At 35.9% G+C, this 21,407-nt stretch overlaps 1 protein-coding gene across 10 annotated transcripts in view; it reads right to left on the bottom strand.

Annotated features, from left to right (window-relative positions):
- Nucleotides 1-980: 980 nt before the first annotated feature.
- LOC130049808 (uncharacterized) overlaps nt 981-21,407 on the bottom strand; it is a 67,246-nt gene continuing 46,819 nt past the window's right edge. For all 10 annotated transcript variants that reach the window (XM_056147875.1, XM_056147874.1, XM_056147880.1 and 7 more), the window contains 4 exons: nt 18,153-18,213; nt 11,813-11,921; nt 8,430-10,140; nt 981-1,943 (listed from right to left, as the gene is read on the bottom strand). In XM_056147875.1, coding sequence (XP_056003850.1) covers nt 1,900-1,943; nt 8,430-10,107 — 1,722 coding nt within the window. In that variant the 5' untranslated portion in view covers nt 10,108-10,140; nt 11,813-11,921; nt 18,153-18,213 and the 3' untranslated portion in view covers nt 981-1,899. The remainder of the gene's footprint in view (nt 1,944-8,429; nt 10,141-11,812; nt 11,922-18,152; nt 18,214-21,407) is intronic.

Raw genomic sequence — 21,407 nt, 5'->3', positions numbered from 1 at the left:
GAGGCCCAATGTCACAGCAGGTGTTGCATAAACAACTATTTTGCTTTGGTAATAGGAGTTATGAGATTGATCACTGTTCGTATTTTCACCTTTCATGATAAAGATATTTCCCTGCCCAAAGGCCGTAAACACCGAACATAGGACGTTAAACAATATCCAACCAACCAATCAAACGGGAAGTTAAACAATATCCAACTAACCAATCAAACGGGACATTAAACAATATCAAAACAACTAACCAATCAAAGGGGACGTTAAATAATATCCAACCAACCAATCAAACGGGACACTAAAAGATATCCAACCAACCAATCAAATGGTACATTAAACAATATCAAAACAACTAGCCAATCAAACGGGGCGTTAAACAATATCTAACCAACCAATCAAACGGGATACTAAAGGATATGCTACCAACCAATCAAAGGGGACATTAAACAATATCCAACCAACCAATCAAATGGGACGCTAAACAATACCCAACAAACCAATCAAATAAGATGTTAAACAGGTGTGGCACAATAAAAATTCCTCCCTGCCCCATGGTCGTATACGTTGAGCATAAGACTATGTTTTACAGCCCTTCAACGGCATTGGTGACTGTTCCATGTGATTGAAAGATTATCAAGAGGGACGTTGAATATTATACAATCAGCAATCAGTTAATCTTTATTGAGGGAAAACATTCGATTTCTTTACCCCAAATCCTATCATTGTTGATATATGGTATAACTATGTAAAGAGCGTAAAATGATATCTTTAACTGAACGATTTTAAGGTCATTATCATAAAGTATTCTTAACGGAAAAGTATTCTGCATTTATGGTACTTTCCGGTTAAGATGTCTTTACAAATTAACAACCACATCTAACAGTTAAAGTATTCGTTAAAGTCTCCTTACAATAATATACTCCTGGTCCTGTAACAGAGACACATCAAGTCTCTACCAACACTGACAAAATAAATTCAAACAAGACTGATTTTACGTGGAAATATTATATTCTGATATAACATTCTTCAAACAATGCAATGTTAATAACAAATCAGATATCTAAATATATACACAATTTAATATATAATCAATACAGAACTGCAATATTCTAGAAGATAAATACTTTGGAGGATACATGATGGTAATTTTAGTGACTGACCATTTCAGCTTCAAATATGACAGAAATTCTAAGAAAGGCAACAAACTTAGTGTGAAAAGTCGTTTGTTTACTTGGCGAAATACCTGTCTTATTTCAATGTAATTAACCAGATCTGCTGATTTATCCTCATTTTCGCAGGTCTCCTCTAAATCCTTATCATCACTGTTATCACCTATTTCATGGTTTCTGCTCATCCTCGAGTTTTTTTATCAGGAACATCCTCACCATCAGAATCAGTTTACTCACTTTCCAAACACTCCTCAGAAATGAAAATTTTATGTCAAGTGTTACGACAGAATGAGTTTTGGAACATTACGTATAAAAGATGACACAACTAATATGGCCCTTGGGTCTCTCGTCTTTCAAATCACACAATACATATCTTTGCATGCATTGACTTATTTCAACTTCATTTTGACAATTGGAAATGTTGAGACACCACTGACAGCGGGATTCAGGAGTGTCCTCGTCAGATTCAGGAGTGTCCTCATCAGATTCCTCTGATTTCTCATTATCATCATTTTCCTCTACACAATTATCTCCACTTCTACCTGATTCAGCAATGCCCTTCTATGGAGAGGACTTATATAGTCAATGTCTGTTGTCCAATCCTATCATGAATTGTCATAATAAAATAGTGTTTAAATATTAAATATTCAGCAATGTCCTCAGACTTCAGGTCCTCACAGTTTTCTTCAGTCTCGGACTCTTCACTGATTTCCAGCTCTGTTACTGATTCCTGAATCTCCTAACTTGAATCTTCCGTGATCCGCTCATCTCTGTCTGGATTATCTGAAATTTTAATAGAAGAAGACAGGTGATCAATCAATCATAGAACCCACCTCTAAAGAAAACTTAACATGGACACTCAATCATAGAACCCACTTCTAAAGAAAACTTAACATGGACAATCAATCACAGAACCCACCTCTAAAGAAAACTTAACATGGACAATCAATCATAGAACCCACCTCTAAAGAAAACTTAACATGGACAATCAATCATAGAACCCACCTCTAAAGAAAACTTAACATGGACAATCAATCATAGAACCCACCTCTAAAGAAAACTTAACATGAACAATCAATCATAGACCCCACCTCTAAAGAAATCTTAACATGGACAATCAATCATAGAACCCACCTCTAAAGAAAACTTAACATGGACAATCAATCATAGAACCCACCTCTAAAGAAAACTTAACATGGACAATCAATCATAGAACCCACCTCTGAAGAAAACTTAACATGGACAATGCAAGCATTTTTTTATGTATGTAGAAGTTTGAACCAGTTGTACAGCTTAGAATTCGCTAGAAGTGGCCATAGTCCCTAGTCTACCACACTGAGTTCTATATGCTTGTACAATCAATTCTAAGTGATATGGATTGTGTGATTTGAAAGACGAGAGACCCATACTGCTTGTCTCACTAATGTTGGATAATCCGAAAAAAATCATAATCGATAATAGGTCATAATCGGAAGAACTGTATCGATCGATGATTGATATAATCGGATATGTGCAACATAAACACATATTAGCTATTAGGCCTAACGAGGAATGAAATATGTTTTCTTTAGCCACGGGTCTTTAGGATATGACCTAAAACGTAAATTCTGTACCTCACTCCAACAATTAACCACAAAACAAATTAAACACTGCTCTTACATAATACACTAGATTTCATTTACTTAGCTCTATTACAGAAACTCATTACATCTGTCAGCATCGTAATGACAGAGAGTCACATGATGAAAGTATGGAAGTGTCCCTAAATGTGGTCAGATAAACAGTTATACAAAAGTAATAAATCTATCTTACACCACAACTCATTTCATAAAGACTGTGTTAATTAATGAGGTAACAATGTGTTTTGTACTGAGGTTTGTGTTAATGAGGTAAAAATGTGTTTTTGTGTTGAGGTTTGTGTTAATTAATGAGGTAACAATGTGTTTTTGTGCTGAGATTTGTGTTAATTAATGAGGTAACAATGTGTTTTGTACTGAGGTTTGTGTTAATTAATGAGGTAACAATGTGTTTTGTGCTGAGGTTTGTGTTAATTAATGAGGTAACAATGTGTTTTTGTGCTGAGGTTTGTGTTAATTAATGAGGTAACAATGTGTTTTTGTGCTGAGGTTTGTGTTAATGAGGTAACAATGTGTTTTGTGCTGAGGTTTGTGTTAATTAATGAGGTAACAGTGTTTTTGTGCTGAGGGTTGTGTCGTATTACATCTGGTATAAACAGTGACAATTTAATGAGATTTAAAAGTGAATAAACAAGATGTGTTTGTGAAACACTGATATCCTCAGATTACAACAAACTAGAACTGTAAGACATTGTAGCTGGAACTTTTGTAGCAATACTGAGAATGTGAGGTAACTTTCATCTAGTTCACATTTTATGTAAAGGTAAATTTCAAGGTCACAAAGTCAGCATGTTTGGTTCCAATGGAAAGATCTTCTCGCAAGAAATGCACATACTAAATATTAAACCAGTGCCTCTAACCATTTAATAGATATTAAACATTTAATATTTTCTAAAAGTAGGCCAAAGGTCATTGTTAAGGTCATCAGGTCTACGATTTTGGAACCAATGTAAATGTTGGCTGAAAGGAATACAATATTAAACTGAACCTCTTGTGCAGTTTATAAAAGATATGACTAAATTTAAAGTTTTTTTCTTCTAATTTCTAAAAACTAGGTCAATGGTCAGTTTTAAGGTCACAAGGTAAAAAAAAAATCTGAAATCAAAGAAGAGGTCTTCTCACAGGAAATCCACATGCTAAATATGAGAGTAGCACATCTAACGATTCGAAAGATATGACTTAAATCAGTTTTTGGTACCAATGGAAAGGTATTTCCACAAGGAACGCATATATACCAACATACTAAATATGAAATCTCTACTTCTGATGGTGAAAAAGATATGACCAAGGTTAAAGTTTTATGCCAGACAGACAGACATGCCACAAAATCGTTGTCGCTCAGTATATCCCCAAATCTTTGATTCCGGGGGGCATAAAAAGAATGATAAACAGTATTGTCAAAGACAAGATGCTTTATCAGTCACCTTAGTATTACTTAAAAGTATCACAACTGACAAGGCCTCAGGGCTACGAAATCTAGAAAAAATCCAAGCTCAATTCTAATATTCACCAACAATGTAAAAGAGGTAGTCTTCAAACTTGAATGACCCTCAAAAATGCCTATGCTGATGAAATACTTTACATAATATAAAATGTAAAATTATTACAATATGACTTATTAGGGCCTGTCCTAGAGCGAAAACCCAGGAGTTGGTTGCCAAACAATTTTGTTGATAAAAAAGATAAGGACTACCTATCTATTTCGTTTCAGTCTAATATCAATAGCAGTAAATATGTTTTCTAGATGTTCTACACATATACGCTATATATACATCAAGTTTAGGAACATCATGGAGTCAGAACCTCTACTCCAGGGATAATAAAATTTACAATTTCATTAGAGGCCTTCCTATTCTACACAATTATACATTTAGTTTACCTTGCAAATGTGCAATTGTTGAAAAGGGTTTTGCATAGGGGTCAATATGTGGTATTTTCATAAATTTTACTTAACCCCTATGACCCTAGGAGTGCAGATTTCCTAAAATTTACAATACATGCCCCCTTGTCCCAAAGATGCTTAAAACTAAATACGACAAGTGATGTTTGTAAAACATGTATGTCCCCAAATGTGTTAAAATTAACAAGAGGACCATGGGCCACATCGCTCACCTGAGCCTCCTATATATTCGCATGTAAAACTTTGATCCCTATTGTGAACCCAACCTACTATCGGGCGCCCATGATTTTTTTTTCAAAATTGAATCTGGACTATATTAAGAAGCATTCATGTGAATGTCAACTTTTCTGGCCCAATGATTTTTCAGAAGATTTTTTATGATTTTCCCTATATACATGTATCTAAAAATTCATTCCCTATTGATGCCTTATCTGACCCCCAGGGGGCAAGATTTTAACAAATCGGGAATCTGCACCATGTCAGGAAACTGTCAAGTAAAGTTCAACTTTCCTGACCCAGTAGAAGATTTCCCCTATATATTTGTATGTAAAACTTTGATCCCCTGTTGTGGTTCCATCCTATCCTCAGGGGCCATGATTTTTACAAACTTCAATTTGCACTATGTTAGGAAGCTTTAAGCTTTCATGTAAATTTCCATTTTCTTGGTCCACATGTTTTTTTAGAAGTGGATTCTTAAAGATTCTCCCTATATTTTTTTGTAAAACTTTGATCCCCCTTGTGGCCACATCCTACCCCCGGGGGCCATGATTTTTACAAACTTCAATCTGCACTATGTTAGGAAGCTTTCATGTAAATTTCCACTTTCCCGACCCAGCAGTTATTGAGAAAAAGATTTTCCCTATATATTTGTATGTACAACTTTGATCCCATATTGTGGCCCCATCCAACCCCCAGGGGCCATGATTTCAACAACCTGGCATCATGTTAGGAAGCTTTCTTGTAAATTTCAGCTTTTCTGGCTAAAATCAACAGGGGTCATCTACTCCTTATGCTGTACCAGTATACCAAGTTTGGTGTCAATCAAGCAAATAATTCTTAATCTATAGGAGACAATATATTACTGTGTCCAGTTTAACCCTTGACCTTTGACCATGTTACCTCAAAATCAATAAGGGTAATCTTCTCCTGAAGATGTACTAGTGTACCAAGTTTGATGTCTGTCAAGCAATTGGTTCTCAAGATACTGGGCAAACAGTATATTCTGATGTCCAGTTTGACCCCTGACATTTGAATATATGACATCAAAATCAACAGGGATCATCTTCTGAATCTCCAGAAGATTTACCAGTGAACCAAGTTTGATGTATGGCAAGCAGAGGGTTCTCCCAATATGGAGTGGACAGAATATTCATTTGTCCAGTTTGACCCTTGACCTTTGACCATGTGACCTCAAAATCAATATGGGTCATCTACTCCTAAAGATATACCAGTGTAACAAGTTTGATGTCTGTCAAGCAAATGGTTCTCAAGATATTGAGTGGATGGTAGATCCCTATGTCTAGTTTGATCCTTGACCTTTGACCATGTAACCTCAAAATCAGTAGCGGTAATCTACTCTATGGGATGTACCAGTGTACTAAGTTTGATGTCTGTCAAGCAAAGGATTCTCAAGATATTTAGCAGAAAGTATATTTCTATGTCCAGTGTAAATTGACCCTTGATCTTCTGACCTAAACACAATAAGGGTATGTTTCTCCTCATAACCAACCTACATAAGAAATGTCAATACGATCAAGTGAATGGTTCTCAAGATATTGAGCAGACAACATTACTGACCAACAGGTGCAAAGCAATATGCCTCTCTTCTTTGAAGGGGGGGGGGGGGGGGGGGGGGGGGCATAACAATAATTGAAATGGTAGAACTTTATATCAAAAAGTTGAAATTAAAATGTTCAATTGTTAACAAATAGCGGCCGACAATGCATACTGACCAATTGTAATAGGTCACCTGAGGTAACTTAATGAAATTACGATAAATGTCACAAATACGATATAATTATATACAAAATCAGTTGTAATTCATTAATTTCATTTAATAAACATGGAGTGGCGATCTCTTATTGAAATAATTCCATTCTAACTACATTTGTATTTGTTTCTACCTAGTTTACAAGACTCAACTCAGAGTGTTATCAGAACTTGAATTTTAAAAACAAAGTAGATCAACATTCATCATTTATTTAGTTTCAAGGGGGTGGGGTGTTAATTGTTTTGTTTTTGTCAGACCTTGACTTTTGATACAGACCCTTAAGTTCATGATAGCTATTCCACACAGAGACTGGTGTAATGTACATACTCGGTGTCAAACCAGTACACAATGTAGATTTTGTCCACACCTGCTACAGAAACATACAACATCACACCATCACAGAAACATACAACATCCCACAAACCAAAGCTGTGTCAATATCACTGATATTTACAAAGTAGGATAGTTAAGTAGAAGAAATAGATTATAAACATGTCAAGTTTTAAACTGGCAATGATCAATGTTCTACAAATCTCAACAAGATAATAATTGTAACAGAATGCTGTTAATAAAATCTCCCCATTGAACACCTATTGAATCCCAACCCAAAATATTAAATAAAACCATTTCTCCTCATCTAATCATTGCCCCCATTGTAATTAAAATTAATTATATTATATTATTAATATTATTCACTTAATGTAATTATAACCCACATCATTTAACATTAAACCTACACACTAAGTTAACCTTAATTATCAACCACATTTTAATAACAACCTAACTCCTCATCTAATTATATCTCATGTTGTAATTAAAATTAATCACTAGTTGTAATTAAATCCAACATTGTAGTCAAAATTAAATATTACCTCTAATCATAACCCACATTGCAATAGAAACATAACTCCTCCTCAAATTATAACCCATTTGTAATTAAAATTAATTCCTAGCTCTAATTATAACCCACATTGTAATTAGAAATAATCCCTAGCTCTAATTATAACTCACATTGTAATTAGAATTAATCCCTAGCTCTAATTATAACTCACATTGTAATCAGAATTAATCCGTAGCTCTAATTATAATTCAAATTGTAATTGTAATTAATCACTAGCTCTAATTATAACCTGCAATGCAATCAGAATTAATCCCTAGCTCTAATTATAACTCACATTGTAAAATTTAGAATTAATCCCTAGCTCTAATTATAACTCACATTGTAATCAGAATTAATCCCTAGCTCTAATTATAACTCACATTGTAATCAGAATTAATCCCTAGCTCTAAATATAACTCACATTGTAATTAGAATAAATCTCTACCTCTAATTACAACACACAATGTAATCAGAATTAATCACTATCTCTAATTACAACACACATTGTACATACTGTAATGAAAACTAAACATTACCTATAATTATAACCAACTTGTAATGAAAACTTAACTCCTCCCCTAGATATAACCCATATTGTAATTAAAATTAATCACTAGTTCTAATTATTATGATTATAACCCACCTCGTAATTAAAACTAATCAACACCTCTAATTATAGCCACATTGTAATTAAAATTAGATATGACCTCTAATCATAACCTACACTGTACATTTTTTAAAACATCACTATCATAACAATGTCATAGCATAACAATAATTTATAATGGATTCCTGTGTAGAATTTGATGTTATTTATACTGACTGATATAGTACAATAAACTACAGTACTACTAGTACTTACCAGTCAGAGAGTACCTCCTCTGTAGATATCTATATACAGACACTGTGTTGGTGTCGAATGATCCGACCCAGAGAAGGTGAGTTTTATCATCATAGTTCAGGCCGAGTGGAAAGTTTATCCCGTGTTGTGGTGTCAGTAACAGAGACAGGAAGTGACCGTCCTTGTCAATCATCTGTACTGTGTAGGTGTTATAATCATACACCAGGATGTGTGACAGCGCGTCTGTACAGATTCCATGTGGATCTAGTGATGATCCTGATGGAGGTCCTGTGTAGGAGAATCGATGTCTCCCCCCGCGCTCTGTCACCACTACAGCACCACAGTTATAAATAATCCAGTCAGACACAATAATATCACCGTTAGTGTTCTCTGTGATATAACGAGGAACACTATACACTGTGTGATGTTTGTTGTCATGTTGTATGGTCAGGATGTGTTGACCACTACTGTTGTACCGGGTTACCTTGCCTGTCCTTGTTTTATAGTTCCACATCCCGACCATCAGATCTCCAGTGGACGGGGAGCAGTACACACACTCTGGTTTCCATGGTGATGTATACTCTATCTGTGTGGTGACTGTGTGATTGTCCACAGACAGTTTGTTGATGTTAAGTTTCCTGTCTATATAAATCAGTTCACCAGAACTGTTCACTGTGTGTACTCCTCCTCCATACCATGGTGTTGTTCTATCTGTCACACGGTGTATAGTGTCTCCTGTTGTGTCTGTCAAGATGAGATTGTTATCATAACCAGAGACCCAGACCCGGTCTGACATCACACGAGATATGTGTACCACATAACAAACACCTGTCACACAGACAGACGTGTGTAATACAGGTGTGGACATCAGTTTCACACACTCGTCTATTCCTACTTGTCGTTTTCCTGTTGTCATTTGGATTTCTGGGATTCCCCTCAATAACTGACTGACATCCTCCATGTTGAATCCCTCAGTCAGGGACAGCAGCAGGTGTTGTGGAAGATTAGGGGTGTCCTTTATCTGGGGGACACGACTGGTCTTTATAAACAAGAGGAATTGTACCGCTCTGTTTGCTGATTGTTCATATCTGTCTTCATAGTTCTGTATGTGGGTGAGGTGTCTGTTCATTTTTCTCTTCTGTTGTTGTATTCTATCAATCAATAAACCTCGGTATCTTGTTTTAACATCACATACCGCAGTGTCAATCAGATCCTTCAGTCTCTGGGCTTTTATTGACATCTGCTGTGATTGACGGTGACAGATTTGTGGGGGACAAGTTTGGATATCAGTTTGGATTCCTGCCAGGAGAACACGACAGTTATAGAGAGTCTCACTTCTGATGGTGTCAATGATTTCTCGGTGTTGTTGTCGCTTTGTTTGATAGGCTGTTCTAATGTCCAGTATTTGGTGTTTTCGGTGCTCTAAACATCGGAAACAGACAGAAAGTTCACACGACTGACAGAACATTTCATAGAACCTGTCTGGATGTCTGACACAGATCTCTTGTCTGGGGATGTAGTTAAACTTCTCACGGTAAATCACAACATCATGGTGTTTGGTATGTAGATCAATGACATGTTTCTCTTTACACTGTAAACACAGATCACGTTTACATGTGTTACAGTAAAACTCAGTGTCCCCCTGACATTGAGAACATTGTCGTACTTTTAGCTGAGTGCTGAGTCCTAGTGTGTCCATGATGTGGAGGGTCTGGGTCTTTAGGAACACAATCTACAATAATTAAACTGACATGTAAATATCAACCTATTCACAATATACATTTATTTCACACATTCAAGTGATCTACATATTTCACACACTGATTGCAATTGACCTGTTTTTGACAAGTACATTTCTTGAATGCTAAGGTCAAAAATATAAATGGTTGTGTTTCCACTAATATTCAGTCAAAATTAGAGTAACTTGGTAGGAAATGAATTATATTTGTTACATCTAAATCCAAGACAAGAAGATGTTCTGAATTCTGATTACAATTTCCATTCAATTAGCAGATCTATTGACATACTGAAAACAAGGGACTCATTTTTCATATAGATACAGTTGTTGAATATGCTTTGATATTATTAAGTCATATACTAAACTATATTATTACCAGGGTCATCTCCATCTTTTTTAATAATAATTTTTTGGAGAACATGTCAAAAAACTTCTAGGGTAGGGGTATAATTTAGAGTCGGTTGTATTAGTGGAACAAAGCCATGATTACTTTCGGCCTAATCAAACACATGTACTTCCATGCTCATGGTCCACAACGCTCACCTGAGTCACCTTGCTGATACAGAGATGTGACTGATCAGCTTAGAACACTGATAGTGGGACAACAATGATCCAAGACCTGTCCCTAGACAACTGTATACACTAAATGTCTTAAGATGATTGTATAATCTGTAAAATGATTTCATTTGTTACTAGTACTTTGTTGTTATTATAGATATCTGATCTACAGTCTGACCTAATAATTCATATGTCTGAAGTAGCAGGACTCTTGTTGACCTTTGACCTAGAGATATGATATCTATGTGTTTTTTCTATTCTGTATATCTAAGGTAAATTCTAATACTCAGCAGCAGTGTAAAGCATGTTGTGTTCTTAATACACAAATGTCCCTGTAGGTACTAATAATGACGGAAGCCTTTACATGTTACATTTAACATTACATGACTGATTGGGACCCGGCTATGAGTCAGAACCCGGGGGTTGTGAAATTCACAAGTTTGGTAGATCCCCTTTTGCTTTTTCTAAATTTGCATTTAGTTTTCATACAGCATCAGCAAAATTAAATGCAATCCCATAATCGACATATGGAACTAAAACCCATATCCCTGAGATCATGAAATTTACAATTTGGGTAAAGGGCTCCTGCTAAATACTTTAATATTTAGTTTCAATGTAGTATCAGTAACCTTAAGATGTGCTATATATGCCAAGTAGAGCCCCAACCTGGAGTCAAAAACTTTACCCAAGAAATGTACAGTTTTGGTACAGGCCTTCCTGCTTTACATTACTATGCATTTAGATTTCATTACAGTTGTGCAGTTGTAGAGGAGAAAATTTGTCAATTTCTATCAGTTTTAATTTGAAAAGAATTGGAATGGAATTTATTCATAAGTTAAAAAATATGCAATTACTAACACACGACGATGACTGCAGATATTCAACAATAGGTCACCTGAGTGACTCAGGTGACTTAAAAATGCCCTTTGGACAACAGCAGTTTAGTTTGATCTTTGAACAATATGTTGCCTACAGCTTCAGACAACACCTCATATTCCATTCTTGAATCAAACAAAACAGATGTTGTTCTCGGACCCAGTCAATAAATGTATAATTGTAAGTCTTCTTGACTGTTAAGAAATCTGCATGTACAACATAATATACAAACCTATACAGTAACTTGTTGATGGTCCAAGCCTTCGTCAAAACAGGAAGTCAGATTTTGATTAATGTTGAGTCCCCCTACTTAAGGATACTCTGTGTGGTCAAAACTGATGCTGAAGGAGGAAATATGAAAAAGTTACAAAGGAGTGAAACATTGAGAAGTTAAATACAGCATTGTTTGTTTTTTTTTACAAGAAGAACAAGTTAAATGTGTTTGACAAACAAACTTTGAATAAAATATTTTCATATGAATTTTTAACTCAAGGAGTAGAAAAAACTGAATTAAATCATAGAATTATTTTCCCCCACAAGAACAACAAGTTTAATGTGTTTTTGAAACTCTATGCCCCCAACTATGGCTACGTTCAATATTTGCAAATTTGACTGTGACCTTCATTAATGACCTTGACCTTAATCATACACATCAACTTTCCTGGTTTCATTGTGAAATTTACAGTTTTTGAAGTGTATCTCTAAATTATTGATATGTACATAAAATCTCAACGTGCACAATTTCTTCACATCTTTTAATGTTAGACGCAATGACCATTATATAAATAACTGATATGTTTCATTTCACTGACAGTAAGAGTATGGATAGGATAAGTAATGACCTGGTGTACATTGACTCGGGTAGATTAACACAGATAGGATAAGTAATGACCCGGTGTACATTGACTCAGGTAGATTAACACAGATAGGATTAGTAATGACCCGGTGTACATTGACTCGGGTAGATTAACACAGATTATTTAAATTTGATCGATCCTCATGTGATATCATGGGTTTTTGCAAAATCTTTATCAAATTAAACTTTGCACAAAAATTGGTAAACTATTGATACTGAAAAAGTGATATTTTCCATAGATAAACAATAATTTATAATCTAAAACAAGAAGCCCATGGGCCACATCGCTCACCCGAGTCACCTTGGCTCATATTTAAAGCTTTTTCCTACATATTCACATGTAAAATTTAAATCCCTAATGAGGCCCCAACCTACTCCCGGGGGCCATGAATTTTACAAACGTGAACCTGCACTATGTCAGGAAGCTTTCATGTAAATGTAAACTTTTATGGCCCAGTGATTCTGCAGAAGAATTCCCCTATATATTTGTATGTAAAACTTTGATCCCCGGAGACCATGAATTTTACAAACTTGAATTTGCGCTATGTCAGGAAGCTTTCATGTAAATGTAAACTTCTTTGTCCTATCGGTTCTTAAGAAGTACTTTTAAAATGATATTTTTCCTATATATTTGTATACAAATCTTTTAACCCTATTGTGGCCCCATCCTACCGCTGGGGGGTGGGGGGTGGGGTGGGGGGCATGATTTTAACAAACATAATTCTGCATTATGTCAGGAAGCTTTCAGGTAAATTTCCACTTTTCTGGCCCAGTAGTTCTTGAGAAGAAATTTTTTTAAAGATTTCCCCTTATATTTATGTGTAAAACTTTGATCCCCTATTGTGGCCCCATCCTACCCCCAGGGACCATGGTTTTGTTAACCTTGAACCTGCACTATGTCAGGAAGATTTCACGTCAATCTCAGCTTTTCTGGCCAAGTGGTTATTGAGAAAATCTTTAAAGATTTTCCCTATATATTTGTATGCAAAATTTTGATACCCTATTGTGGTCCCATCCTACCCCCGGGGAGCCATCATTTTAACAAACCTGAATCTGCAGTATGTCGGGAAGATTTCTTGTAAATCTGTACTTTTCTATTCTAGTGGTTCTGGAGAAGAAGATTTTCAAAGATTTTACCTATATATTTGTATGTAAAACTTTGATCCCCTATTATGGCCCCATCCTACCACCAGTAGCCATGATTCTATCAAACTTTAATCTGTACTATGTCATGAAGCTTTCATGTAAATTGCATGTAAATGACCCCGTGGTACTTGAGAAGAAGATTTTTAAGTGACCCCCATCCTATTTTTGCATTTATGTGATTATCTCCGATTTGAATTGGGCGAGACCCTTCATTTGACCAAAGTTGAAAGCCCTTCAACCAAGGATACTTTTGGCCAAGTTTGGTTATACAGTAATTGGTCCTGTGGTTCTGGAGAAGAAGTGGAAAATGTAAAACTTTCACAAACAGACGGACAAACAGACAATGGACTACAGGTGATCAGATTAATTGATTGAATATTGTTTAACGTTCCTCTCGAAAATATTTCACTCATATGGAGATGTCACCACTGCTGGTGAAGGGCTGCAAAATTTTAGGCCTATGCTCGGCGCTTATGGTCTTTGAGCAGGGAGGGATCTTTATTGTGTCACATTTGCTGTGACACGAGACCTCAGTTTTTGTGGTCTTATCCGAAGGGCCTCCCTATTTAGTCGCCTCTTACGACAAGCAAGTGGGTGCCAAGGACCTATTCTAACCTGGATCACCACGGGATTCAGGTGATCAGAAAAGCTCACTTGGCAATCAGAAAAGCTCACTTGAGCTTTGATCTCATGCGAGCTAAAACTGTTGTCAAGGGCAGTAACTCCTATCCTGATATTTCTTTTACTGCATGCCTATTATACAAGGTTTCCTCATTATCCACAATTAATTTATACATATTTATTAATTAGCAGTTTGTTTTTTAAACTGTTGACATTTAAAATTTGTCATTTTCACAAGTTTTTATCTATTTTGATTATTATGTGTAACAAAAAAGTGTGATTTTCTTGTGTTAACATATATTTCTGTTTTAGTATATCTGACATCTTTAAGACGGTGGCAGCATGAACATTTTCTTTGGTTATTAAATAAATTTGAATACATGTATATTGAGTGGAAATAAATACATTTTTTCCTACTTTCAACCATTAATATTAATAAGTCACATGAGGATCGACCCTCGTTAACATTTGTATTCTTTTGTTATTTTTTTTAGCAGTCTGACCAGCTGATTGGTAAACCAAGAAGCCCATGGACCACATCTCTCATTTGATTCACCTTGGCCCTACCGCTGTTCAGGTGTTGGAATTTTCAAAAGATATTTTAATCAATGTTTATTCCGATGAAAATTTTTTGACCCCCCCCCCCTCTCTATCTATAGTATCTATATACTAAAGTATGAAAGCCCTAGCTTAAATAGTTCAAGAAATATTTCTAAAGATTTTTCCATCTACAGAGCTGACAACATTATGAAATGGAAAATAATAAGGCGGGGGTCAGGGGGCAGCTTGGGTTTCCTTCTGCTGGAGATCTTTTATGAATAAATATGTAACCTGAGCAATTTTAGGCATACTTCAAATCCAAATTTAATGAATTTAGACTGTATACTAATTGTTATGCATTTTACAAATGCAAAAGATTAAATGCATCTTTTATTGATTTTACTTCCTAAAACTTGACGTGTAAAAAATATTGTTACATTATTATATTATGTAATTTTACAGTTACTGTGTCAGTTATTCTGGCAAGTGTTTTAATATCATTTTCCCTGCCGTGAGAAATGTTGAAGTTTATCAAACAGATTGTACACTTATCATACAAACTCCCCCTTTCTGACTTTGAAACAAATAGATGTTTACAGAGTACTTGCATATTTTTCTTCGAATTTTTGGCTCTTCTTTGGGGGAGTATTGTTGTTATTTCCATCAACACATGTCTTACGTTTAGTAGCAGCTGCCATATTGTTTATTTCAAAGCATTAAAATTATTGAGATTCTGTATATATATATATAGACTATGCAAACAAACGTAGTAATGACTATGGCTTGTTTATTATAAAAGTAACAAGAGGACCATGGGCCACATCGCTCACCTGAGTCACCTTGGCCCATATCTGAAGACTTTCCATATATATTTGCATGTAAAACCTTGGTCCCTATTATGGCCCAAACTACCCTTTGCAAACTTGAATCTACAGTATGTCAGAAAGCTTTCATGTAAATGTCAACTTCTTTGGCCCAATGGTTTTTTTAAAGCTTTTTTCTATATTTGTATGTAAAACTTTGACCCCCTCCCCCACCCACTTGTGGCCCCATCCTACCCCCCTGGGGACCATGATTTGAACAAACTTGAATCTGCACTATGTCAGAAAGTTTTCTTGTAAATATCAGCTTTTCTGACTCAGTGGTTATTGAGAAAAAGATTTTAACTATATATTTATATGTAAAACTTTGATCCCCCTTATGGCCCCATCCTACCCCCGGAGCCCAAGATTTGAAGAAACTTGAATCTGCACTATGTCAGAAAGTTTTCATGTAAAAATCAGCTTTTCTAACTCAGTGGTTCTTGAGAAGAAGATTTTTAAAGTTTTTCCCTATATATTTGTGTGTAAAACTTTGATCCCCCCTTGGGGCCCCATCTTATCCCCGGGGGCCATGATTTGAACAAACTTGAATCTGCACTATGTCAGAAAGTTTTCATGTAAAAATCAGCTTTTCTGGCTTAGTGGTTCTTGAGAAGATTTTTAAAGATTTTTCCTGTATATTTGTATGTAAAACTTTGATCCCCTATTGTGGCCCCATCCAACCCCAGGGGCGCATGAGTTGAACAAACTTGAATCTGCATTATGTCAGGAAGCTTTCATGTAAATCTCAGCTTTTCTGGCTTAGTGGTTCTTGAGAAGAAGATTTTTAAAGTTTTTCCCTATATATTTGTGTGTATAACTTTGAGCCCCCCTTGGGGCCCATCTTATCCCCGGGGGCCATGATTTGAACAAACTTGAATCTGCACTATGTCAGGAAGTTTTCATGTAAAAATCAGCTTTTCTGACTCAGTGGTTCTTGAGAAGATTTTTAAAGTTTTTCCCTATTTATTTGTGTGTAAAACTTTGATCCCCCCCTTGGGGCCGCATCCTATCCCCGGGGGCCATGATTTGAACAAACTTGAATCTGCACTATGTCAGAAAGTTTTCATGTAAAAATCAGCTTTTCTGACTCAGTGGTTCTTGAGAAGAAGATTTTTAAAGTTTTTCCCTATATATTTGTGTGTAAAACTTTGATCCCCCCTTGGGGCCCCATCTTATCCCCGGGGGCCATGATTTGAACAAACTTGAATCTGCAATATGTCAGGAAGCTTTCAGGTAAATTTCAGCTCTTCTGGCCAAGTGGTTCTTGAGAAGAAGATTCTTAAATGACCCCACCCTATTTTTACATTTTTGTGATTATCTCCCCTTTGAAAGGGACATGGCCCTTCATTTGAACAAACTTGAAAGTCCTTCACCCAAGGATGCTTTTGGCCAAGTTAGGTTGAAATTGGCCCAGTGGTTCTGGAGAAGAAGTCAAAAATGTGAAAAGTTTACAGACAGACAGACGGACGCCGGACAAAATGTGATCAGAATAGCTCACTTGAACCTTCGGTTCAGGTGAGCTAAAAACCAATGACAGACAGCTCTAAAACTTTCGAAATGTGAAATGTGAAATAGGCGAAAATCGGAAGATATATAGTGAAATCGCAAGACGCATTTTCGGTCCTAAAATCGTAAGCCTTATACCAAAATCGTGAGGGTTGGCAGCTCTGTATCTAACAGCATGTAAAACTTTGATGCCCTATTTTGGCCTCACCCTACCCCTGGAGCCTATGAATTACACAAACTTGGACCTACTCCATGTAAAGAAGCTGTCATGTAAATTTCCACTTTTCTGGCCCTAGGGATTTTGAAAAGCTTTTTAAAGAGTGTCCCTTTTTCACTCGTACATAAAACACTTTGATCCCCTATCGTGCCCCCCCCCCCCCCCCCCCCAAAATTGAATCTACCATGTCTGAAAGCTTTCATATAAATTTGAATTTTGTCCCATTAATCCTTAAGAAATAAGGAAAAGATAAGAAGATTTTTAAAGATTTTCCCCAAATATTCCCATGTAAAACTTTGACCCTATAGTGGCTCCAACCTATACCCGGGTGCGGTGGAGTGGTAGGGGGGCATGATTTTAACAAACTTAAATCTACATGATGTCAGAAAGCAGCAATATCAATTTGAACTTTCCTGGCTCAGTGGATCTTGAGAAGGAAATGTTTAAATAACACCACCCTATTTTGCATTTTTAAGGTTATACATGGCCCTTCATTTGAATAAACTTAAATCCCCTTCATCCATGAATGATTTGTACCAAGTTTTATTGAAATTGGTCCAGTGGTTCTGGAAAAGATGAAAATGGGAAAAGTTTACGGACAGACCGACCGACAATAAGTGATCAGAATAGCTCAGGTGAGCTAAAAACAAGTTCACTTACTCAATTATTTCTCAAAGTGAAAATGATGTAATCTACTGCATAATCCGTTATTTCAAGGTAACAATGAGTTGCAGACAGACAGACAGACCAAAAACGGTTTCATTGACATCAAAATACACAGACACAATTCTGTGCAGATGTATGTGTATATAGGAACCATTACCTTTTTAATATCACCTTCCTTTCCTCAGTAATGCAGGACCTCATGGGAGTCCAGTGTGAACCTGAAAACATCAAGTGATAACATTTATTTGAATATCACCATCGTGATCAATTCACTTTGATCCGAAACATTTTCTCAGAAAACAAAACCTTGACCAAGCTCACTGCTAATCATGTACTACATTGAAATTCAAACTTCAACTTAACAAGAGGCCGGTGGGCATTAACAGTAACCTGAGTATCATACATGTATATAGGAAAGTGTTGTCTGTTGATGAGTGATTCTTTTAAACACGAAGAACCGAATGAGCTTCAGATTTTGTAATCAATTATTGCATATATCTGTTTGTATGCAATTTTTGTCACAAGTATGATTTTTTATTCTCTTCTTATTACAAAGTTGTCCACTAGATACAAAGTGGGAGGGACGGACAGAAGATAGATGTGTAGACAGACAGACACGGTGATTCTTACATCTAAACCTAATCTACAGGGGCTAATTCTCTGAACTTCATTTGTTTATTATATATTCAGAGGTAAAAAACAGATTTTCAAGAATACAATGTAGTTTTTTTTCACTACCATTGTTTGCTTTCTAGGTTTTATTGTACAAGGACTTTATGGAAGAAGTGAGAGGAGTTGACATAAAATAACGTAAAAAAGTTAACTAAAATTAAGAGTATCATGTGGTATCACTAAAAATAACCTGTTTGAGTTATCAACAGTACCACACAGTATTTGATAAAGAACAGGAGCAAAGAGAGGTAACTCATTGTGACAAAAAGATAACTTGCATGCTTTATTTTTTTACCTTCTAATAACGTGTTTGCATTATGGCCATGACTGTTTGTCAAATACTCTTGAGAAGTAAGAGTTGCTGGATTTTCAGATATGAACTTAAAAATGGAGGTTCCTTGTCACATCAGACATTGACATGTTAAATAACCCTCACTGCCACAGTCCTGAGAACTAAGTATAGGTCTAAATTTGTGGTCCTTCACTTACAGCTGGTGATGGCTTAGTATGAATGAGAATTTCTTGAAGCGATGTAAAGCAAACAAACAAAACAGTATCACTATCTGACAAGTTTGATTGTTTGATCCTTTAAATGAAATAATGCACCACAGGGGTGCAGGAGTCCTGAAATTTACAGTGTCTGTCCCCCTTGTCCCAAGAATGCTTCATACAAAGAACTTGATTCACAAACCCCAAAATATGGCCCTTAAAATATATAAAAATGAAAGTAAATGTTGATACGAGTATTGATGTTATAAATATGTATCAGAATCCGGGGTTTAAAACAAGAGGCCCATGGGCCACATCGCACACCTGAGTCACCTTGGCCCATATCTGAAGACTTTTCATATATATTTGCATGTAAAACCTTAGTCCCTATTATGGCCCAAACTACCCTTTGCAAACTTGAATCTACACTATGTCAGAAAGCTTTCATGTAAATGTCAACTTCTTTGGCCCAATGGTTCTTGAGAAGATTCTTAAAGCTTTCCTATATTTGTATGTAAAATTGACCCCCCCACTTGTAGCCCCATCCTACCCCCCGGGGGCCATGATTTGAACAAACTTAAATCTGCACTATGTCAGAAAGTTTTCTTGTAAATATCAGCTTTTCTGACTCAGTGGTTATTAAGAAAAACATTTTAACCATATATTTGTATGTACAACTTTGATCCCCCTTGTGGCCCCATCCTACCCCCGGGGGCCATGATTTAAGCAAACTCGAATCTGCACTCTGTCAGAAAGTTTTCATGTAAAAATCAGCTTTTCTGGCTCAGTGGTTCTTGAGAAGTTTTTCCCTATATATTTGTATGTAAAACTTTGATCCCCCCTTGTGGCCCCATCCTACAGTACCCGCAACGTTATTCTTGACATGATAAACGATAGAACACGATACACGCACGATAGGATAGGATACACGCACGATACGATAGGATACACACACGATACGATAGGATACACGATAAACCTGATAAACGCAAAACCTGATAAACGATCTTCACGATAGACCTGATAAACGCAAAACACGATAAACGATCTTCACGATAAACGGAAAACCTGATAGAAATGTTGTAAATTTAGAAACGGTTTAGACGGAACGAAATTTTGATACCTACACCATAATTACATTATGTTTACATTATGTTGATAATAATATTGAAGGATTTCAATGTTCATTATATACCTACATTACGGACAAAGCGGATTTCTTGTTTCCCGCGTTCTCACAATGGGAAAAAATCTAACGCGGTAATCTATAGGTAACTCAGGAAAACCGCGTTCTCATCGCGGGATGACTATCAGCTACCTGTCCCCGTCGCGGTAACATTTGTTTAAAACATTGATCGGTTTTGTACCATATAATTTCTTTAATCCACGGTCGTACGTTTTTTTTTTGTTTTTTTTTAACGCCATCACAGTTAAAATTAAAAAAATATATATATATATACGGCATTGAATTCATTATTTGATATCTATATGAATTTTATCAGCCAATGATTCTAAAACTTATATTGTCACCTAATGTTTAATATATAGATTATACAGGGAATTAACTAAATGTAATATAATGTAGTGATATCATGCTTCAGTAGCTCTCTTATGCTAATGTATATTACCTTGAGTATGAAATAAAACCAAGTAATATTGTGCGTGTAGCGAGGAGGGGGTTATTTTGCATCAAGCTCTAAGTTCACGGCTCATTCAACATCTCAAGTTATTTTCATAACGACCGCTTTAAAAAAAATCAACCGCACTACACCTGTTAGATATTTTTACACTGTGATTGATAATTGATAGTCATAAGTAATTGGAACATATTTATTTGAATTGATATTTTGTTAACAAAACATAAATATACTGTTTAAAAAACATAAACAAAACTCGGCTTGTTTTAAATTCGCAATTTTGAAACGCTTAGTGTGTAAAAAAAAATTCAAATAATCATCAAAACCAACATAAATTTCCAGTATCTACACGTACGAGTATTGGTACATGTGTACATGTACAAGGTATATATAAAAAAAACAACGATGACAGCGGAATCGTGCCCAGTTGAGCAGAATTTTGGGGGATGCAACACCCTTGCACCCTTTTAAAACTTAATCTTCTAAATGTGTGAAATACAATGTCCCTGAGAATGTTAGCTGTCAAAACACGGGTGATACACAAAATCAGATATAAGGACGCGCACAAGTTCAGCAGTTGCTATGTAAGTAGCATACACGTGAAAAAAAAAATC

Source organism: Ostrea edulis, chromosome 8 (assembly GCF_947568905.1).
Source record: "Ostrea edulis chromosome 8, xbOstEdul1.1, whole genome shotgun sequence".
Taxonomy (NCBI): Eukaryota; Metazoa; Mollusca; class Bivalvia; order Ostreida; family Ostreidae; genus Ostrea; species Ostrea edulis.
Note: the sequence above shows the minus strand (reverse complement) of the source record. Positions and strands in the feature narration are given on the sequence as shown.